This window comes from Macrobrachium nipponense, chromosome 11, assembly GCF_015104395.2.
Source record: "Macrobrachium nipponense isolate FS-2020 chromosome 11, ASM1510439v2, whole genome shotgun sequence".
Taxonomy (NCBI): domain Eukaryota; kingdom Metazoa; phylum Arthropoda; class Malacostraca; order Decapoda; family Palaemonidae; genus Macrobrachium; species Macrobrachium nipponense.
Window position 1 is genome coordinate 38,823,865 of NC_061087.1, and position 20,039 is coordinate 38,843,903.

The 20,039-nt window shown below is 37.8% G+C and overlaps 3 protein-coding genes across 3 annotated transcripts; 2 read left to right on the forward strand and 1 right to left on the reverse strand.

Annotated features, from left to right (window-relative positions):
• The first annotated feature begins 7,109 nt into the window (after positions 1-7,109).
• On the forward strand, positions 7,110-7,772 carry LOC135208511 (zinc finger MYM-type protein 1-like). The gene has a single exon (XM_064240783.1). The coding sequence runs from the start codon at positions 7,110-7,112 to the stop codon at positions 7,770-7,772; it is 663 nt and encodes a 220-aa protein (XP_064096853.1).
• Positions 7,773-8,154: 382 nt separating this feature from the next.
• Positions 8,155-8,589, forward strand: LOC135208516 (uncharacterized). Its single transcript, XM_064240796.1, has one exon. The coding sequence runs from the start codon at positions 8,155-8,157 to the stop codon at positions 8,587-8,589; it is 435 nt and encodes a 144-aa protein (XP_064096866.1).
• A 1,758-nt stretch (positions 8,590-10,347) lies between these two features.
• LOC135208522 (protein FAM200A-like) lies at positions 10,348-11,028 on the reverse strand. The gene has a single exon (XM_064240808.1). It carries the CDS (start codon positions 11,026-11,028, stop codon positions 10,348-10,350), a length of 681 nt encoding a protein of 226 aa, XP_064096878.1.
• Positions 11,029-20,039: the final 9,011 nt, after the last annotated feature.

Sequence of the window (20,039 nt, forward strand, 5' to 3'; positions counted from 1 at the left end):
TCCTTTTACTATAAGTCAGCAGCAAGTAAGACTATGATCTCGCAGCTTCATATGTATCAAGTATATTTAGCAATAGAGACTGATGTAAGATATTTTCACAGTTTAGACATTTATTTTTTAAACCCCTTCATGTCCATGCTTGATGTAACATAAAAGTTCATTTATACACACTGTACTGCAGTGTAGATGATGGAAAGTGATGAGCAGGTTGTAACAACAGGAAAAACATGAATGGACTAGAAAAAACAGCAGGCTGCGTGAAGTTCCAAGTTGTGCAAGGTTGCCACCCTTTAGAAGTGAATATATCTGAGAGCAAAAATGAAGAACACAAACTAAGCACTGAAATTAAGGTCAATGCATCATGAAGTGAAGAGAATTTTTCTGAGCATACTATCTGAAAAAGGAAGGTTGAGCCTGTAAAATTTTGACATATGCAACGAAAATAATACTACAGGAAGTGTATGCAAGGGTAAAAATTGAGAAAAAATCATAAAAAATTCCTTTTCATATATGACTAATAATTTCACCAACATTCCTTTACCCAATTCATCAATGCCTCACACATTTATTTTCCACATTGGCACTGCCTTTAGTGCACTTGATAGGTATGATGTCTCAAATCATGGAATGATACAAAGAGATCGTTTTTCAAAACATTGATCATGAAAAAATAGGATTGCTTTCTTTTACATGATCCATTATCTTTCTTTAAGCAAGATATAGCATACAATACAATGGGGCTTGTTGTTTTTGTTGTCATACTGTGCTGGAAAATGCTCTTCTTAATTACATTCCATAGGATTTGAATATCTACCCCTTTGATTTTGTTCCATTTACAGCCTAACCCAGTGTCAATCATTTTCCCCCCACTCTTTTATGAAGCTTATTAGTGGGGTTCTGAATATTGTAACATATGTTTGAGTCTACAAATGCAGCATTAACTGTTAGGTGCCAAATGGGTTGGTACCATCTTTTCCTCTTTCTTTTATAAGGATATGTTGAGCAAAGTTGAAACTTATCATCTACCGCCCGCTCTCCCCCCACAACCGTTATACGTATTATATTCTGCATGAACAGAGGGCTGGTCAATATTTCCCCGTTGTTTGACTGAATTTTCACCTTATATGTCCTCATAACAGAAAAGACAAACAAAATTTCAAGAGTTAAAGAGAAAAATCAAAAGAGCAAGTTCAGCTGACTTATAAAAACCAAACAATATAAAGTATTTTTGTCATTAGTAAATTCAACATTGCGGTTTATTACTAAATGTGATGTTAACTCTATTAAAAAAAATATTTACAAATTCCTTCTCGTATATAGTAGTAAAAGAAAAATAGAAGTTAGGCCACACGTCAGCTAACGAATGTAAACAAAACTTCGGGTTTAGGAAATGAAGCTCCTTTCCTATTAAATGTGCTAGTCATTTGACTACTACTCATTAATCAAGTAAATATGTATAATAATATCTGGAAACACCATTAACTCTCACATTTTGAGCTTCAATTACGATGAAATGTGTATATATCCGTGTAATTGTCATAGCATCCGTTCACATCGTAAACACTTTAGCTAAAGAACTTTGGCTAGCAGCATATTACAATACCTTTATGAATAATATTGATTTATAAAGCAAATTATGCATATTGCTATCGTAAAATATGGATATAAGTCACAATTTCATGTTTAGACAACATAACAATAATAAAAAAAACATAAAATAAGCTAATGACGGAGAAGAACAGAGAGGGCAGTATGGCGGAACGAAATGCGTCGTCTGCTACGGAAGTGAGATATCTCCGCTCACAGTGCTCTAGGGGAGGAGCTTGGAGGAGCCTGGCCGAAGCTCAGTGCAGTCCGGGAATATGCGCACGGGCCACGGGGGTCTGTATGGAGGAGATAGGTTCGGTCTCCTGGGCGTGAGTATGGTGGGAAGTCTTTCTTTCTTTTTTTTCTCTGTCTGTTTCTCCCTCTTTTTCTTTCTATCTGTGAAGCTAGATAGGAAGAGGAGAGGAGGCACAGGGAAGTCCCACCATCGATATAGAGGGAAGAGATAGGGCGATCACGTGACTGTCGCATGCAAGTAAGGCGCCATTGCTATGTGCTGATTCCCATATGGCAGCGGCAGCAACTGCAGAGACCAGCAACAACAGAACCACCTCTTGAGCCATCAGCTGTGTTCCATGCAGAAACAGGATCACATTTCACAAGATAGTGATATTTTTTCGTTCATGAAAATCTTTATAACTGTGTTGAGACTACCTCAAGTAAACATGTCTTAGATCACATTCAACTTGCAATCAACTATACACCTGCTATTTAAGTTAATAAAATAATGAATGTTGTAATAAGCTTTTCATTGAAGCCATTTGAAATTAAATTCATTTAGCCAATAAATGAGCATGTAGGGTTAGTGTCAGCCCATAACCATGGTTAAGTCTAACAAGCTTCCATACTACTTGTACTACAATGTTCAGTTAAGTCCAAAAGTCTGTCGACATTCTCTGGTCATCGTTTTAACAGTACATAGATGCCGCAAGTTGAAATGGGTAGAGTAAAGAGAGAGGAGAAGCTTGGTTTAACATACCATAATTATAATATTTTGTCCAATCCTGTATGACATATGCAATGATAATCATTCCACACATTTCTAATGCTTGGATAGACTCACAGGGTTGATATGTACAGTAGATAGATTTAGAGCTTCAAACAATGTATAATAATTATATATACAATGCTAACAAAATGAAACGCTAATTTGGGATTAGGTAAAATAAGTGAAATGCAGATTTTCTTGCCTCATGTTAAATTCGACATCGTCTAGTAAAATCTATTCTACTTAAATTTATTTACCATTATCCTACTATCCTTTTTATTGTGAATTTGAATATTTTCTTCATTCTTTTCCTTATTTGGCATAGACAAAATAACTTGTTAGGTTTATCAGGAGAGAGAGAGAGAGAGAGAGAGAGATCGTCAAAAGACAGTTTTTTACACTGAAGTGCACTTAGTTGTATTAAGTACTCGCCTGTCATTTAACGTCCTTTTATAACAGTCATGCAAAATACACTTGGCAGTTTGCTCTTATGCCTATTGGGAAATCTTATATAAATGTATAAATATAGTTTCTATAGAACATATGATCACATCCATTAGTAAAGTGATTATGGTGTGTGCTGTTTTGCTTTATTGCTTTTTTAGGTTGTATCGTTCGAGTTCTATCATAGTGGTCTGCATTCATCACTAGTAACGCTTATTCATTACTTAAATCTTTTAATTCTCACAAATGTGAAGATATGATCCCGTATTTAAATGCTATTAAAATCCGTTATGAAAGGGCGATTAAAGAAGTAATAATTCATCTTATAGAGATATCATTTGTATCCTGTATTTTTTTCGTTTCATATCAATATGATAGTTTCAATGAATGGGTTACTTGGTCCATCCACATCGTCGTGCATTTGCCCGACGGGTGAAACATTTGCCTTGTCAAAAATGGAGAATTAAAAATGGAAAATGCTGAAGAACGATGCTTAACAATAATTGTCTTCACTTAAAACACCTCAAAGCTGAAATAATATTCAATATAAAAAAAAACATGAAAAGATAATCAAATATAGCATTTTTCTATATGAATGAAGTTTTCCTATAAGACGTCTGAAATAGGAAATATTTATGATTATGCAACACAATTTTGCGAAAGAAACTTAAAACTGTTTCTAATAGGTGATTCAACCACTTTACCCGACAGTGACCAGTCTTTGGCCTATTTCACGCTGAATAGGCCGAAGTCTGGCCACAGTGCTTCACTCCACAGACAAGAACTTATACAGAACACACTCCTGTACACAGTCACCCACCCCACTCTCTCTCTCTCTCTCTCTCTCTCTCTCTCTCTCTCTCTCTCTACATGCCTCGGTCTTTCTACTACTACTACTGCTAATACCACTACAACTCCTCCTCCTTATCCCCTTCTCCCTCCCTTTCATACTCTTACCACTACTGCTACTGATAGGGGTGATGCTGCTACAGTGCTAGAAATTACCAAAATAAAAATAATGGCAAGAATGGAGAACATCAAAACTATATTCCTAATACAAATGTTAGTAAAAATTAATAGGTTTAAAGCAGAATAAAGTTTACTAGACGATGTCGTATTTAGATGCGGCAAGAAAATCTCATATATTGTTTGAAGGACTACATCTATCTACTGTATATATCAGCCCTGTGAGTCTATCCAAGCACCTGAAATGTCTGGAATGATTATCATTGCATATGTCATACAGGAGTGGACAAAGTATAATTATTGTATGCTAAACCAGGCTTCTCCTCCTCTCTTTACTCTACCCATTTCAATTGGAAAGATCAAGGAGCGGCCGCTCTAAGTTCACCCTGGTGTTGGCGAGAGTAGCGCCATCTATGTACTGTGAAAATGGTGACCAGAGTGTGTCAACGGACTTTTGGACTTGACTGTACATGAAAACTTCAGAGAAGCAATTCCAACTAGATCACACTCATGGTCTGTGGCTTGCTCTGCATGTCACTTGACCTTCCGAGCATGATTGTACAAGGATGTGAAGGATTTGGTATAGTATGTGGCTTCCAGTGCTACCATGTCACCCATACTTAGCCTGGCTAACAGATCATTGTCTCCAACCAGTGCTGCACATTCCCTAACATTTTTGTTCATCTGTAAAGTTGATGTTTCATGAAGGCTGTCTGCATCCAGCTCTCCACAGAAGAAGCAAGTATCTTTTAAATATTGTTGTTGAAGAGTATGATCTAGTACGTTTGCTTCATACAATGTCACTGGTAAGAAAGGTAAACTTGGCTCTCTTTTCTGCCATTTAGAGCATCACTGTCTTGTATTGGAGCATAACTCTTTGGTGTCACTTGGCCTCATGAGCAATCATAGCAACCTTGAGGCCTGGTCTTTCATTAATTCTGCCCAAATGTACATGTCTGGGCAGCTTTTCATGTTCATTAAACCTTAACAGATTCTGTACAAGTGTAGCCCTTTCCTACATCACGTTGTTTGAACTTTGCTGGACAAATTCAAGATTATGTTCTCTTTCTGGCTTGAAACAGATCCAGTTAATATCAAGGACTCCTTTGGTGTGCTTGCCACACAGGGACCAACTAGTTGAAATGGCTTTGACAAGACTATAGGACATGTGTGGCTCGGCATGAACTAATTTCACTGCTGTCTTAATGCACCACCATCACTGTAGTTTCATCTGCACCACTTGGATGACCAACACCTTCCCCAAAGGCAAGCATAAACACCATTTTTAGTAAACGAAGTATGCAGCATTTTCAATTATATAGCATAATTATAATAATAATGATGATAATAAGGTAGCAGGCTGCAACCCAGAATCCCACTCTGTACATTAACCACCCTCGGAAAAGCGTGTGAAGAAAAAAAAGTAATAAGAATAATGATAATAACACTGATAATGGGGTTTTTGAGCTAATATTTTACCCTTGTTACATTGCACAAAATAATCACCATTTCATGTTAATCATCCTATAGAGGACTGAGCACACTCCGAAAGGAAATGTCTCTCAAAACCAGTGCCACATCGAGGCCATTATGGGAAAATGGTTGCCGTGGCTGACACAGACATAATTCCAATTGCCACAGTATCTGAAAATGATCAAGATATATTAGTCTACATGTTTGGCAATTTCATGCTTTTATCATAAAATGACCTATGCCCCCCGACTAGAATAGGAAGACTAATGTTCAAGGGGATGTTTAGGTTATCGATCTTATCGAGCACTGAGGGATTCAGGGCATGTGGTCTTTTTGGAGGTTATATCAGTAGGGAAGAGAGGGGTTGCTTATTTTGAATGATTTCGACAGACAAATATCTTTTTGAATATCTTCTTAATTCTATGTAAGACTTTGCGAGGACATTATTTGTTGGGTCTCTTTTTTCCTTATCAGTTTGCTATAACTCTCGGCATTGTTGAATGGGTCTTGAGACTTACTGATGCAAGTTTCTTCGTTGGATTTTGTGTTTAGTGAACTTCATTCCACTGACGTAAAGGAAGTTGCTGTGACATATTACTTAAGATTATGTTTTCTAATGGCGCTGAAAAATTTCAGCTGTCTGCAAGCCGAGAGGTTTGTATAATAAAACACTTAATGATAATTGACGAGAAATATGAATGGTTTCACATTCATATACATATAAGAAAGCCAAATGAAAATGTAAAATTAGATGACGGAAAACTGTTAGCAAAATAAACAAGAGCGAAAGCAAGTTAAGCAAACGACGAATGCTATTAAACGTGAAACATTTAAAATACATGAAGTAAACAGATGGGAAAATGAGAATTCCAGGACAGCTCACAAGAGAACGCAGCCTTAAAAAATGGAAAAAAAATTAAATAAATAAATAACCTTTCCTTAAAAATCTATACCAGGAAAAGGTAAAAACCATTTTTCTTAAATGCTAACTAGTCGAAGGTTTAGGGAATTAAATTTATGATCGCCTGCACATTACTCAGCAGTAAAAAGTATAAATCTATGACTCATAGATTTATACTTTTGCTTGATAGCCTGATGAACTTTGTTTTTGCAGGAGCAATTCTAAAATATTTTGTAGCTCCGGATATTGAACAGAAGGATCTTCTGAACTTCCTGACCAGGAGGCTCTAGGGCCTTCACTTTCTTCAGGACCTCCCTCTGTCCAGGAATCTCACATACCTCAGAACCTCTGGAAGCATCATCTGCACATTTACATGTTCAACTGGCCGTTTTTTTTAAGCCAGTAAATCCAGCTGGCTGGCCAGCAGTTCTGTCCGATTCATTCAGGACTGATGCAGTAGGCAGAAGGCCATTTCAGATTATTTCTGATTTCACATTCCCCAAAAAAGAAGACGGCAGCAGTTTTCATCATCATTAATCCTACAGAACATTGGTGAATGGGGAAAAGATAAAGCGGACTTGGCTTATCTATTAAAAAAATTCCCTCTGCTACTTTTGTTGTGAATTATTCTCAACAAAGGAACACAAATTAGTGACAGAAGGATTGACAGACTGGAAAAACTTAGGTGAACTTTCCAAAAGTCATGAAAGCAGTCCAGAACACATGTCACACATGGCGACCTGGAAAGATTTACAGCTCAATTTGCAAAGTGGAAAAACAATAGACCAAGCTGAAAGGACACTGTTGGAGGCTGAAAAGAGATGCTGGAGAGATGTCCTGACTCGCTTAATCTCCATCATCCAATCTCTAGCTGGGAGAAATCTTGCATTTAGAGGTTCATCAAAAACTTTACACCAGCAAAATAATGGGAATTTTTTAAAAGAGGTGGAGCTGCTTGCTAAATTTGATCCTGTCATGAAGCACCACACTGAGTGTGTTGAGAGTGGCCAGTTCAGTCATTCCAGCTATCTTGGAAATATCATCCAAAATGAACTTATTGCCTCAATCAGTGGGAAAATAATGGACACAGTGGTGACTGAGATTAAACAGTCCAAATTTTATTCAGTCAATTTGGACTGTACTCCCGATGCAAGCTGCCAAGAACAGATGTCAGTCATCATACGGACTGTCAAAATGGACAAAGCACCAGAAATCAAGGAACATTTTATGGGAGTTCTTGTAGCTTCTGAAACAACAGGTCTTGGTTTGCTATCATTGATTTTGAAGGAACTGATGGAACTGAATATTCCCTTTGATGATTGCAGAGGACAATCATATGATAATGGTGCCAATATGAAAGGGAGGAACAAAGGAGTTCAACCCAGACTTTCTTGAAAAGAACCCTTGTGCACCTCATGTTCCATATGGGGCACATTTCCTAAAGTTGGTGGTATCTGATGCAGCAACAGCTTCAACAGATGCCATCAGCTATTTTGGCAATGCACAGAAACTGTACAGCCTTGTTTCAGCATAACCACAAAGTTGGGAACATGTCACTGTTGCACTCAAGACTTGGAGTAACACAAGGTGGGAGAGCCATATTAACAGCATAGAGGCTGTGCATTACCAGGCCTCTAACATTTAAGGGAAACTTTGCTGAAGATCAGGGAAGTGACGGATCCTCTGACCAAGGTTGAAGCCCAAAGTTTGCACAGTCGTATGGTATGACATTCTACACCATGTGAATCATGTCAGCAAGCTCCTGCAGTCTCCCAAAATGCAGCTTGATGTGGCAGTTGACCTTCTCACTAAAGCAAAAACATCTCTGACTAACTTCAGAAGAACTGGCTTTGCTTCAGCTCAGGTCTCTGCTAAAGACATGTGTGAGGAAATGAAAGTAGAGGCTATACTCAAAGCGAAAGGATTAAGAAGCACAAAAAAGAACTTTGCTTATGAAGCCCCAGATGAGCCCATTGCAGATGCCATGAAGAGGCTAGAAGCAACATTCTTTAATGTTGTTGTTGACACAGCCATTGAATCCTTAACTGATAGGTTTTTAACACTGGGTGAAGTGAGAGACAGATTTGGAGTGCTGCTCAGTTTCCAAAGACTGGATGATCAGGCATCGAGCAACCAGTGTAACAACCTCTGCATGACATTAAGCACTGGAAATGAAAGTGACATTGATGGAAAGGAACTGGCTGCGGAGTAAAAAATTTGCCAAGCTTACCCTCAGATGACCTTTATCCACAAAAAAATTTGGATGAACTGTATCCCAATCTGCGGGTTGCCCTGAGAATCATCGCCTGCACTCTGCCTGTGACTGTGGCCTCCTGAGCAGAGAGGAGCTTCTCAAAGCTGAAGCTCATCAAGACCTGTCTAAGGTCTTGTTCCATGGGACAGGATCGACTCACTGGTCTTGCAATAATCAGCATCAACCATGAGGTGGGCAAGCAGGTGTCATATACGGACATCATTGATGATTTTGCTAGTAAAAAAACCAGGAAGCAGACATTTTGAGGACAATAGGTACATTGTTACTGTGAATAATGGGAATTATTAGTTGTTTTTCTGGTAAGTGTGTGACTGTGATGTTAATTAAGCATTATTTTAAGCGTTGATTTTTTATTATCTTTGCACTTTGATATATATGCGAAATAAATAAATGTGAAGTGTAATAGTTTCTTGCATCTTAGTAGACCATCTAAAGGGCTAAGAACCGCTTCATCACAGTTTGGCAAACCCCTCGGGGATAAATGAAGTACCTACCTACCTATCTATCTAGGGCCCCACAAACAGCATCTTGCCGGGGGCCCCCACAAAGCTAGAAACGGCACTGTCTATGAGGATTGTTTAAAACCTAAATAAAACACTCGAAGTCATTTCTTTAAGGAAACATTGTATTTTTTTCTTTTTTTGTAAACTATCCTTAAATTCCAGTTCTCTCTTCTTCTGTTTACTTCATGTATTTCAAATATTTCACGTTAAATAGCATTCGTAGTTTGTTTGACTTGCTTTCGCTTTTATTTTCTTGGTAACAAAAATTCGTCATCTAATTTTCTCATTTCATTTGGCTTACTTATCTGGATAGAATGTAAAACCATTCATATTTCCCTTCGGTTATTATAGAGCTTTTTATTATCAAACACTCTCAGTTTTCAAACAGCTAAAATGAAAAAGTATAATCTTGGATAATATGTCAAAGCAAACTACCACCTGAGCACAACAAATCGATATATTAAAAACGACGAAAGCGAGTTCTTACGTAGACGCAAATAAACACAGAAGGCTGGGCGGTTGCCAGCCGTCAGTTTCCTGAGTCGCTCTGGTGAGTTCATTGTGGCTTGGCCCCTTAATTGAAGGTAAAAGAAATCTCTCTCTCTCTCTCTCTCTCTCTCTCTCTCTCTCTCTCTCTCTCTCTCTCTCTCTCTCTCTCTCTCTCTCTTCTCCCGATCATGGAAAATCAAGAAATTTTCCTTATTTGTTCCTAATGTATTCTGTCACTTCTGTAACTGTCCAAACATTTCTTAAGTCTTCTTTGCGACAAGAACTCCGAATAATCGTTTGAAATTGTAGTTCTAGAACAGTGGTTCTTAACCTTTTTTGGCAGCGACCCAAAATTTTGCACAAATCAACCATGGCGACCCAAGCCTACCTAGATATACAAATTGTCATTATAAGTAATATGATAATGCTTTTAAAGGCGGGTTACAGAAACAAAATTACATGCTGGGATGTTTATTTATTAATACAAGTAGCACATATAAATAACAGTGTTATATGGAAAAAAAATATACAAACATATAATTGCTAGCCTCACAAAAACAAAAAGGTATGTTTGGGTTTCATGCTATAAAATCAAATAGAATAATTAGGCTGTGATATATCCCTGTGGAGAGAGAAATTCAAAATTATTCAGAACTTGACATGTAATGTGCTACTATTCTTATAATCAGTGAGAACCTTGACACTAAAGTGTGTTGACCAGCTCCTCAAATCTGGGTGATTTTGATGTTAGACTGCATCTTAGATCATCCTCAGGTTGTAGGCGGTTTCTGTACTTGGTCTTTGTGACTGTCAGGGCAGAAAATCCTGCCTCACACAAATATGTTGTAGCAAATGGAAGGAGGGCTTTCATGGCTTCACCTCCAAGAATTGGCTTTTCTTTGTACACTTTTAGCCAAAATGAGCTTAGTGATTCATGTTGCCTTTTAAAATCATAATGAAGTGCTTCATCACTCTGGATCTCAATGAGCTGCTCCTGAAGGGTGTTGATGTTTGACATTTCCTCAGGTAGGTCTTCAGCTTCAATATTGAATGGGTTTCTGATCCAACTGTATTTATGTGCATTTTCTGGAATGTAATGGTCAAATTCTGTGACCAGCTTGGACATGTGTTGCACAACAGTGTCTTGGACATGGATGAGAGAATAGTTTTCGTTCTCCAGAAGTATATTTAGGGAGGGAAATGATGCGGTTTTTCCTGCCTTTACCTTATTCATCCACAACTTCAGTTTTCCTTTGAATGATGACAGTTTCTCAGAAAGGGAATTAATCTCAGCAAATATATCTGCAAGATATGCTACTTGCATCAACCAGTTTGAATCTGAGAATTTGTGGGCCAATTGATGTTTCTTTTCAGTCAGAAACATCTCGGTCTCAGTCCGCAAATCAAGCAATTGTTGAAGAATAATAATAATTTTCTGCAAACCCTTAGCAACCCAATAAAATGGCTTGGCGACCCAACTTTGGGTCGCAACCCAGGGGTTAAGAACCACTGTTCTAGAAGGTTCTCTATGTTCAATATAAGAGTGAATTTAATTCGGTTATTATGGACTTCAGTCAACCTTGTACCTGCCATGTTACGAAGAATAAATACCGCAATTCAAGATGAATCTTTGCAATTTTGTCAAACGTTGTCCTTAGTTTTGTTATTTACAATGTGGTCATTAGTGTAATAGTCATTAATACGTAAAACTTTTGCCCACGATGTCACTGTGCAGAACCTGCCCTTCATCGCCCAAGTAGTTATCTATATAATGTGCATAGCTGATATATTATATATACCTATAAGTTTGGTTATCATAGACTTTCCACAGCAGTACATCTCATGATATATATATATATATATATATATATATATATATATATATATATATATATATATATATATATATATTATGGGTAGGTACTGCACAGCAACACAAATCCGTAAATTTTAGATGACAGTAGTTCTTAAACTGGGGCCGTGTCCCCCTGGAGGGGCGTCATCAATTTCCAGGGGAGGCGCGAGCCCTAGGCAAAAATTAAAAATTCTCTAATTATATTCGTTATTCTCTTAACAAGAGTGAGGAGCTAATATTCAGAAGTGTATGAAGAAAAAAAATGCAAAAGTCTCGCCTTATGACGTCAGTTTCCTATAGTCTACTACTCTGGTTAGACTCGTTGGGCTTCCCATGTTTTGTATTTATTGACTTCCCTCCCTGTCCCTCGAAACCCTTTCTCTTTCTCTCTCTTTTTTTTTTTTATTTTAAATATGGGAGGGCATTACTCATTGATACAAGCCGGGAGTGGAGGAAAGGGCCTCCTCTTAGAGGGTGCGTGTTAATAAAAAGGTTAAGAACCTCTGTTTTAGAAGAAGAAACACGGAGAGTCATATAACCACCCTAAGAAAAAAATGTTAATTAGTAGTTTTTAAAGTCTATGGTATTGATAAATAAGTCAATTTCATCTGTGCACAAAAATAGCGGAGAAAGATGAGGGAATGGGCAGGGGAGGAAGTAGAAACAATCATAAAAGTATTGGTTCTTGATTAAGACACAGCTTGACCATTCAAGAGAGAGTAAATCAAGATTAAGTCCAAATAATAGAAAATACTTCAAAGGTGAATGCTATTGAGATCCGTCGAACTGGATGTTTAGCAAAACATGCTCCGCAGTAGAGGCTGACTGATAGAGGATATTGATAAATGGGAGAAAAGAATACGTGAATCAAAATGGACGTCTAATGAAAAGCAATTGAAATGCTCCTGGGAGCAAATTTCTACACCATAAAGAATCACGTAGAATTCATTATTATTTGCGCTAGTAATTGGTTTACACCGAGGAGGAGAAACATCATGAGCGAGAGTTTAACCAGAATGAATTTTACACCAACAACTGCATTTTTAAATAACAAAAGCAATGGCAACATTTTTCAAAGTTCCAAAGATTCATCTTGCTATGCGGTAGTTATTTTCGGCAACATAACAGGTAAAAGGTAGACTTAAGCAATCACGAAATTGAGTTTTGTGTCATTCTTTTTTAAAGTTTTTGGATGTTAACGTTGAAGATATTAATTTGAATGATTTGCGTGGTCAGCTTCCCCAGGGACAGACTGTAGGAGTAGTACATGTTTGAAATTAGTTAGGGACTGACAACAATCATATACAAAATCAATAAGGACAGAAACAGGTTCTTTGTTTTTTCCTCGAAATACATAAAGATTTTTTCTTTTATTTGAAGAGGTAAAGCGAATTCTAGCAGAAGGTGAGGCTAGGAATATTTGAAAGAAACCCCTGTGCCATCGCTGCAGACGGTAACCGGGGCACAGGACACATCAAAGAAAGTTAAATAAGAATAACTATTGCACGAGGTATATTTGTTTGATTAACCGAGGATACGACAATAGTAACGGATGATCTTTCTACAACGTTATAAGAACGCCAATCCATTCATGAAGAATAAAGGGAAGAGAGAAGTTTCATCAGATCACAAGCCACTTGAAATTTTAGTACAACTCATTTTGTGGAGGAAAGGAATCGATGGGGAGAAGCAAAAACAGAATTTTCTGAAACTGGATACAAGGCAAGATTCCTCAAGGAGGAAAGATTTTTGTATGAGGAGTTAAAAATTTGATAAATAAATTGGCAAAGACTAATAACTAATAACTGATAACAAGAATAACTAATAACAAGAATAATTCTGTTATGCCACCTCATTTGATGGGCAGCTTAACGGAGTAAGTTATCGAGTTCTCATTGCATTTAAGGCACTACAGCTCTAAAAAGACGGGAAAAAACATGGGTGACTGGAAGACCGAGAAATCTAATGTTCAGACAAGAACGAATAGTAACAAAATATCAGGCTGCCCCCATCAATAAGTGTCTGAAAGATTAACGAGACAAGGACAATCGGCATTGATCAGGTTATACCTGACAAAGGAATAGAAACACTCCTAATGAATTGAGCTCCATTAATAATTTAAGTTTTGCGTCTAGCGCCTGAACAGAGATCCTGCCCACTTGTAGGGAGCAAGGGACTGGGCACCGACGATGCTAAAAACTAATTAGATGTGTAGTGAACAAGAATTAACATGCTACAGCTTAATGCTTAAACGTATATTATGAAGTGAACATCGCAGGTGCTTCAACACTATATAGTTCCACTGGCTAGCCGTTGCTTCGGTACGATGGCCGGGAGAAGTGAAAGGCTATTAATCAGCCTTACTATTATTCCTGGGTCTTACTTTAACCAGGTACTATGATCGATAACATCACTTCGGACAGGCATTTAATTTGCGCGCAAAATTAATTATTTCTTTTAAAATTATTCTTATAACTTTATGGTAGTGATGACAGCCCCCTTTTTTATTGCTGGATACGCCAATATTCTCTGCAATGTATTTAGATAAGGACTGAAGATGGGTTTACTACTAGGAATTATAAGAAGCAGATCCATGCTTTCAAGAACGTTACAGAAAATATATCGGTTGAATCCATTGCATCCAAAATGCAGTATTACGGAAATTCAAATAATACGGCAAATAACGTACGTTGTTAAGACTGTCACGATAATAGACAAATCAACGTTTATCGGATGGAAATATCTCATTTATAAAGGAATGGCTAGAATAAAATAACACCAAGCACCACGGAATCAAAGGAAACATTCCATTCTATATGTCATTCAATTAAGCAACTTATAAAGCGCCTCAATGGCCTTGGGCCGGCTCCGAGAAAACTCAAGAAATCCACATGAGGAAATAGTTTGGTCGTTACTGATACATTATTTTACTCGTACCAACAGATATGACGATTATATAAGAGAGGGTAAAGAAGCCAAGTTCCGGACGTTACATCCCTTCCGGAGGCTCAGATCTAGTTATAGTACTACCTACATTCTGACCCCTTTCACAGGGGTCAGGGGGTTAAGAGAGGCAAATCTGAACGCGTAGGTAACCGGGATCATTCCTACAGGTAGTGAACACCATCGGTTTTAACCCGGTACGTACTTCCCTCGTTGGACGAGTGGTTACGTGCTTGCCAACCGATTCGGTAGTCCTGAGTTCGTTTCCAAAAAGGAATCAGAGGAATTTGTTTCTGGTGATTAGAAATTAATTTCTCGGATCCCACAATAAGCTGTAGGTCCCGTTGCTAGGTAACCAACTGGTTCCTAGCCACGTAAAAATATCTAATCCCAGGAGACTTCTTAATCAGCTCAGTGGTCTGCTTAAACTTAGATATACTTAACCCCGGTACTATGTATGTACCTTTGCGGCATGATCCCCGCTGGGGATTACCGTAAAAACATAAAAAAAAATTAGACCAATATCAGTAGATAATGACTCCAAAGAAATATCAGTCCTAGATAACGACCCGCAACATCTAGGGAAGATCTGATAATCTTATTTGACACGCGAAAAAATATATATAAAATTCACATTAAGATTCATTACATAGAGATGACTTATTCAGTGAAATGATACTGGGCCCTCTCATGATTGGTGCTTGCCCTTTTTTTTTTTTTTTTTTTTTTGTAAGTAAGTGGTTCTGTAAGTGCGTAATATTCGGAACCATCAGTTATAAATCTTGATGTAGGAGGCGGGTTTCCTCAACAAAATGTAGAGTATACATATAAAGTATATGAGTCCTGATAATGTATTCTAACAAATACGATTATATACATGCATATTGTTAGATATTTTTATGTGAAATTCTTTTTTAACTTGTTTGTGGATTTTTAGTTTTTATTTTGATTTTTAGATTTATTACAGCGTCAATAACTTAGATGTTGCGACGCCAGTTTTAATATAATCAATCAATCAATCAATCACCGGTTTAGTAGTAGTATAGAATTCAATGTGACAGAAAGGCTGGGTTTTCCTCTGCTGGATCGAGAAGCAGGAAATTCAGGAATTCGGGAGCATGAAAAACGTTCTAGTTAAGGACAGGGTTTTTGACAGGTTGGTATGTATTCACCATATTTTTTAATCCCATCGAAGAGCTCTGTGGATTTTACATAATATTATTTATCATTTATTTTGTTGTGACCGTCAATAAGATTTTGCTAAGGCATTTCATTTCTGTTTCTGGCTCAGGATGCGTTTTGTGATTCTTGATCATGCCTAGTTGTGAGACAAAGCTGTAGTTTTATTTTATTCATTTCAAGCTTATTATTTAATGTTTAAGTTGTCTAATAAAATTGAAATACTGTAATATAAAACCCCCAAAAATCTAAAATTGAGAATAAACGTGAAATGACGGTATAAAATAAATACAGTAAAGAAACAAATAGAGCAACAAAAATGAGTACTCCCGTTTCTTCCACAAATTATAACCTGTCAACATTTTCCATTGCAGGAGCAAACAACTGGTACTATGTCGAGGAATAAAGCTATCCGCAGTCATGAATATTTTTTTATTTTTCTGTTCTTTTGCTCCTCAAGTGCGACAAATGTTCGATTCGGGCAAGAAAGTATTGAACGCTTTCTAATTTATGACTTCGTGAAATTCCATGACATACACCTCGTCAATATAATCAGTCAAGGTAAGCTTGTGTTTGGTTTTATTCTTGATGCGGTGAAGAAAAGACGCTTTTTTTTTAAGGCAATCAATAGTATTTTACGATTAGTGCCTCAAACTTCACTATAAACAACTATTCTGGCTGCACACATTTAAGTTATCTAGTAGACAAAAAAAAAAAAAAAAATATATATATATATATATATATATATATATATATATATATATACATGTATATATATATACATATATATATATATATATATATATATATATATATATATGTGTGTGTGTGTGTGTGTGTGTGTGGGTGTATGTATATATAGATATATATATATATATATTTTATATATACATATATATTACATATATGTATATATATGTATGTATGTATATATATATATATATATATATATATATATATATATATATATATATATATATCATTCGAGCTACAAATGTCCTTTAATATCTAATTCGCTCTACCTCGGAATTGATATATTTTCATATATGTACCGAGGGGGAATTTTTAGTTGATAATAATTTCGTACCCCCATGCGATCGAACCACCGTCCAGTTGGACGGGGAACGAAATCAGGATCGGACAGTGACGCTATCTTGATAGCCGTTTCGGTAGAGTCACTGTCCGATCATGATTTCGTTCCCCGTCCAACTGGACGGTGGTTCGATCCCATGGGGGTACGAAATTATTATCAACTAAAAATTCCCCTCGGTACATATATGAAAGTATATCAATTCCGAGGTAGAGCGAATTAGATATTAAAAGGACATTTGTAGCTCGAATGATTTATATGAATCACGGTGATGTGATAAATATTCATATATATATATATATATATATATATATATATGTATGTATATATATATATATACATATATATATATATATATATATATATATATATATATATATATATATATATATATATATATGCTGGGAAGTATTAAGAAGTCGTTGCAGAGTCCAATTATGATTCCGCGAAGGGAGATGGAAAGGATAATTTAAGTATACATAAATGTATAAACGTTTTTTATTAAATCCGACTTTACAAAAGGACTACCTGTATGCCCACGGTGGTTTGCAGAAATAAATTAGGATCTTTGAAGCGTTGAATATGAAATGATATATTATACGGGAGTTTCTTTCTGCAGGAATGCATGATCAAGCCAACGACTGGTGGCGCAAAGGGACATTTCGCCTACTCAGTTCAGAAACAGGAATAGGTTTATCTGTATTAGAAACGCAACCACATCACGTGAACGGGAACTGCAGTGCGAGGAAGGTTCCCCATTTTCGTAATCTTACAAACTTAATACAACGTTCTCAGCATTCTCATCACTTGGTTATTCAACAGATTGTCACTGAAGAGGACTTGAGTATTTTTAGAGAGGTATGTAGAAATATGAATTGTTCATACAAATTTCGTGCCTATAACTGACAACTTATTTACCCTTATTTACCTCGGTCTTTTTTCTAAAATACATATCACTCATCCCTCTGTGAAACTACTGCTTTCAGCAACTCAATCTGAAATCTGAATACTGATGTAGCGAAGGTGTGAGTTAGCCAGCCAGGTAAGATGGAGGAGTGTAGGTTCACGTTCGTCCCTACAGGACTCCCCCCATTTGGAGAGGTCTATGGCTGTAGGTCGGTGTCTGGGAGGTATGCTGGCTTTAGGCAGTTGATGGAGACCCATGTAATTCTGCGGTCCACTGTCATCTGGTAGGCTTTGTGTGTCTTCTCCGACGACACTGTATGGTCTCTAGTAGGCTGGGGAGAGGGGCCCACATGTGTGCGGCTACCCATATGAACGCATATTTTGCGTTCTGCAGTTCGCTGGGGTACTTATCCTTACTTTCCTGGCCATGTGGTAAGTCGTGTTGGCTGGCATGATTTATTCTAATGTTTTATGGGTGTCAGATGGGAATGCTGGGCTCGTTTTATTTTGAAAGACATCTGATGGCAATGTTATTGCTTGGCCATACAGGGCTTCTGCTGGAGATGCATTGAATACAGTGTGTGGTGACGTTCTCAGGCCCCGTAAGACCCAAGGTCCTCCTTTCTCCAACTCCCACCTTGACATCTGGCAGTGAGTGATGTTTTCAACAACCAATGTAGCCTTTCAATGCTGCCGTTAGTTTCTGGGTTGTAGGTCATTGTGTGTATTATCTTTATCTCGAAACTGTCTGTGAGGGCATTCCATAAGGTGGATGTGAAGTTGGAGCCCCTGTTGCTCATGATGACCTGCGGGACTTCGTGTCTGCTGACCCATCCGTGAGTGCTGTCACACAACTCTGCCATCTGTTGTCGTATTGGTGTTGCTTTGGGCCACCAGATATTTCTGTCAATGATGGTGAACAGGTATCTGTACCCCTCGGAGCAGGGTAGAGGTCCCGCTATGTCGACGTGGATGTGGGTGAGTCAGCAGCAGTGTGATGTGTGGAACTCTCCTATTATGCTCTCTACATGCCTTGTGATTTTTGACATCTGACATGGAATATATTCACTCGTCCAGTTTTTAATTTCCTTTTTCACTCTTCAGCAGATGTACTGCTCTGCAATTTGGGCGGTTGACTGGCCTGATGGGTGAGACAGGTTGTGGGCATGGGTGAAAGCCTTTCTTTGGAGGCCTTCTGGCAGGTAGGGGCGAGGGTGTCCAGTACTTGTTTTGCAGACAATGGTCATCTCTCCATTGCTGATTGACAGGTGGCTCCAAATAAGTGTGGTGTTGTCCTGCTGCAATCACTGTAGGTTCACATCATCTCTTTGTACCTCTGCTATTTCACGATAGGTTGTCCCAAGCTGGATGGTGTTGATGCAATTTCGTGAAAGTGTATCGCGACAGTGTTTGCTGAACCCTTCAACTACTTGATGGTACAGGAGTGTTCAGCTATTGCTGATAGACGATGCTACTGCCATGCTTACCATGCATCTACTGTCTTTATGAAGGCGTGCAACAAGGGTTGATGGTCTTTTTGTACGAGGAACTGTCATCCTTTGAGTATGTGGTGGAAGTGATGGATGGCTCTGTAGACTGCTAGGAGCTTTCTGTTGGTTGAGGATTGAGTACTTTTGCTCCACAGATGTTAACTTCTTGCTGAAGAATGCCATCATCTGTGTCCTGCTCAAGTACGGCGCCTATGGGGTAGAGGAAATATTAATGTGGTTGCAGGGGTTATTGGTTGTTTTGCTGAAATAAATGCATTATGCATCTTGATCTTCTGACCAACTTAACTTTTTTGGTGTTCCATGTAGGTATTGGTAGATTGGGCCCATGTTTTAGCAATACTTGGGATTAATCTGTGATAATAATTAGTTATTCCTGAAAATTCTAGTACTGCTTTAATTGTTGTTGGTTTTGAGAAGTTGGTGATTCCTTTTACTTTATCTGTTAGGGGTTTAATGCTATCTTTACACATTTGCATTTGTCTTTCCTTACTACAAGTCCATTTTCTTTAAGTATTTGCAGTACCCTTTTGACGTCATTAAGATGCTACTTGAGGGTGGGGCCAAATATGAGGATGTCGTCAATGTAGAACATGCAGAACGGAAGGTTGCCTTGCAGTTCGTCCATAAGTCTTGGAAGGTTGCCCCTGTGTTCCAAAGGCTGAAACAGCTGTAGTTGAACGTGTAGGTGCCAAATGGGGTGATGATTGTGGTCTTTTCTATATCCTCCTTTGCTACTAGAACTTGGAAGTATCCCTTCAACAGGTCCATTTTGATGAAGAGCTTTGGTCCATTCATTTGGTTGGTTATGTCTGCTGTTTGGCAATGGTTATCTGTCTGGCTTCGTTTTGACGTTTAGTCGCTGGTAGTCTCCACACGAGCGCCATGTTCCATTGGTTTTTGGTACCATATGA

What these genes read in the sequence shown, in the direction of transcription:
- LOC135208511 (XM_064240783.1), top strand. Translation starts at nt 7,110, where the DNA reads ATGGCGACCTGGAAAGATTTACAGCTCAATTTGCAAAGTGGAAAAACA.
- LOC135208522 (XM_064240808.1), bottom strand. Translation starts at nt 11,028, where the DNA reads ATGTTTCTGACTGAAAAGAAACATCAATTGGCCCACAAATTCTCAGAT.
- LOC135208516 (XM_064240796.1), top strand. Translation starts at nt 8,155, where the DNA reads ATGCAGCTTGATGTGGCAGTTGACCTTCTCACTAAAGCAAAAACATCT.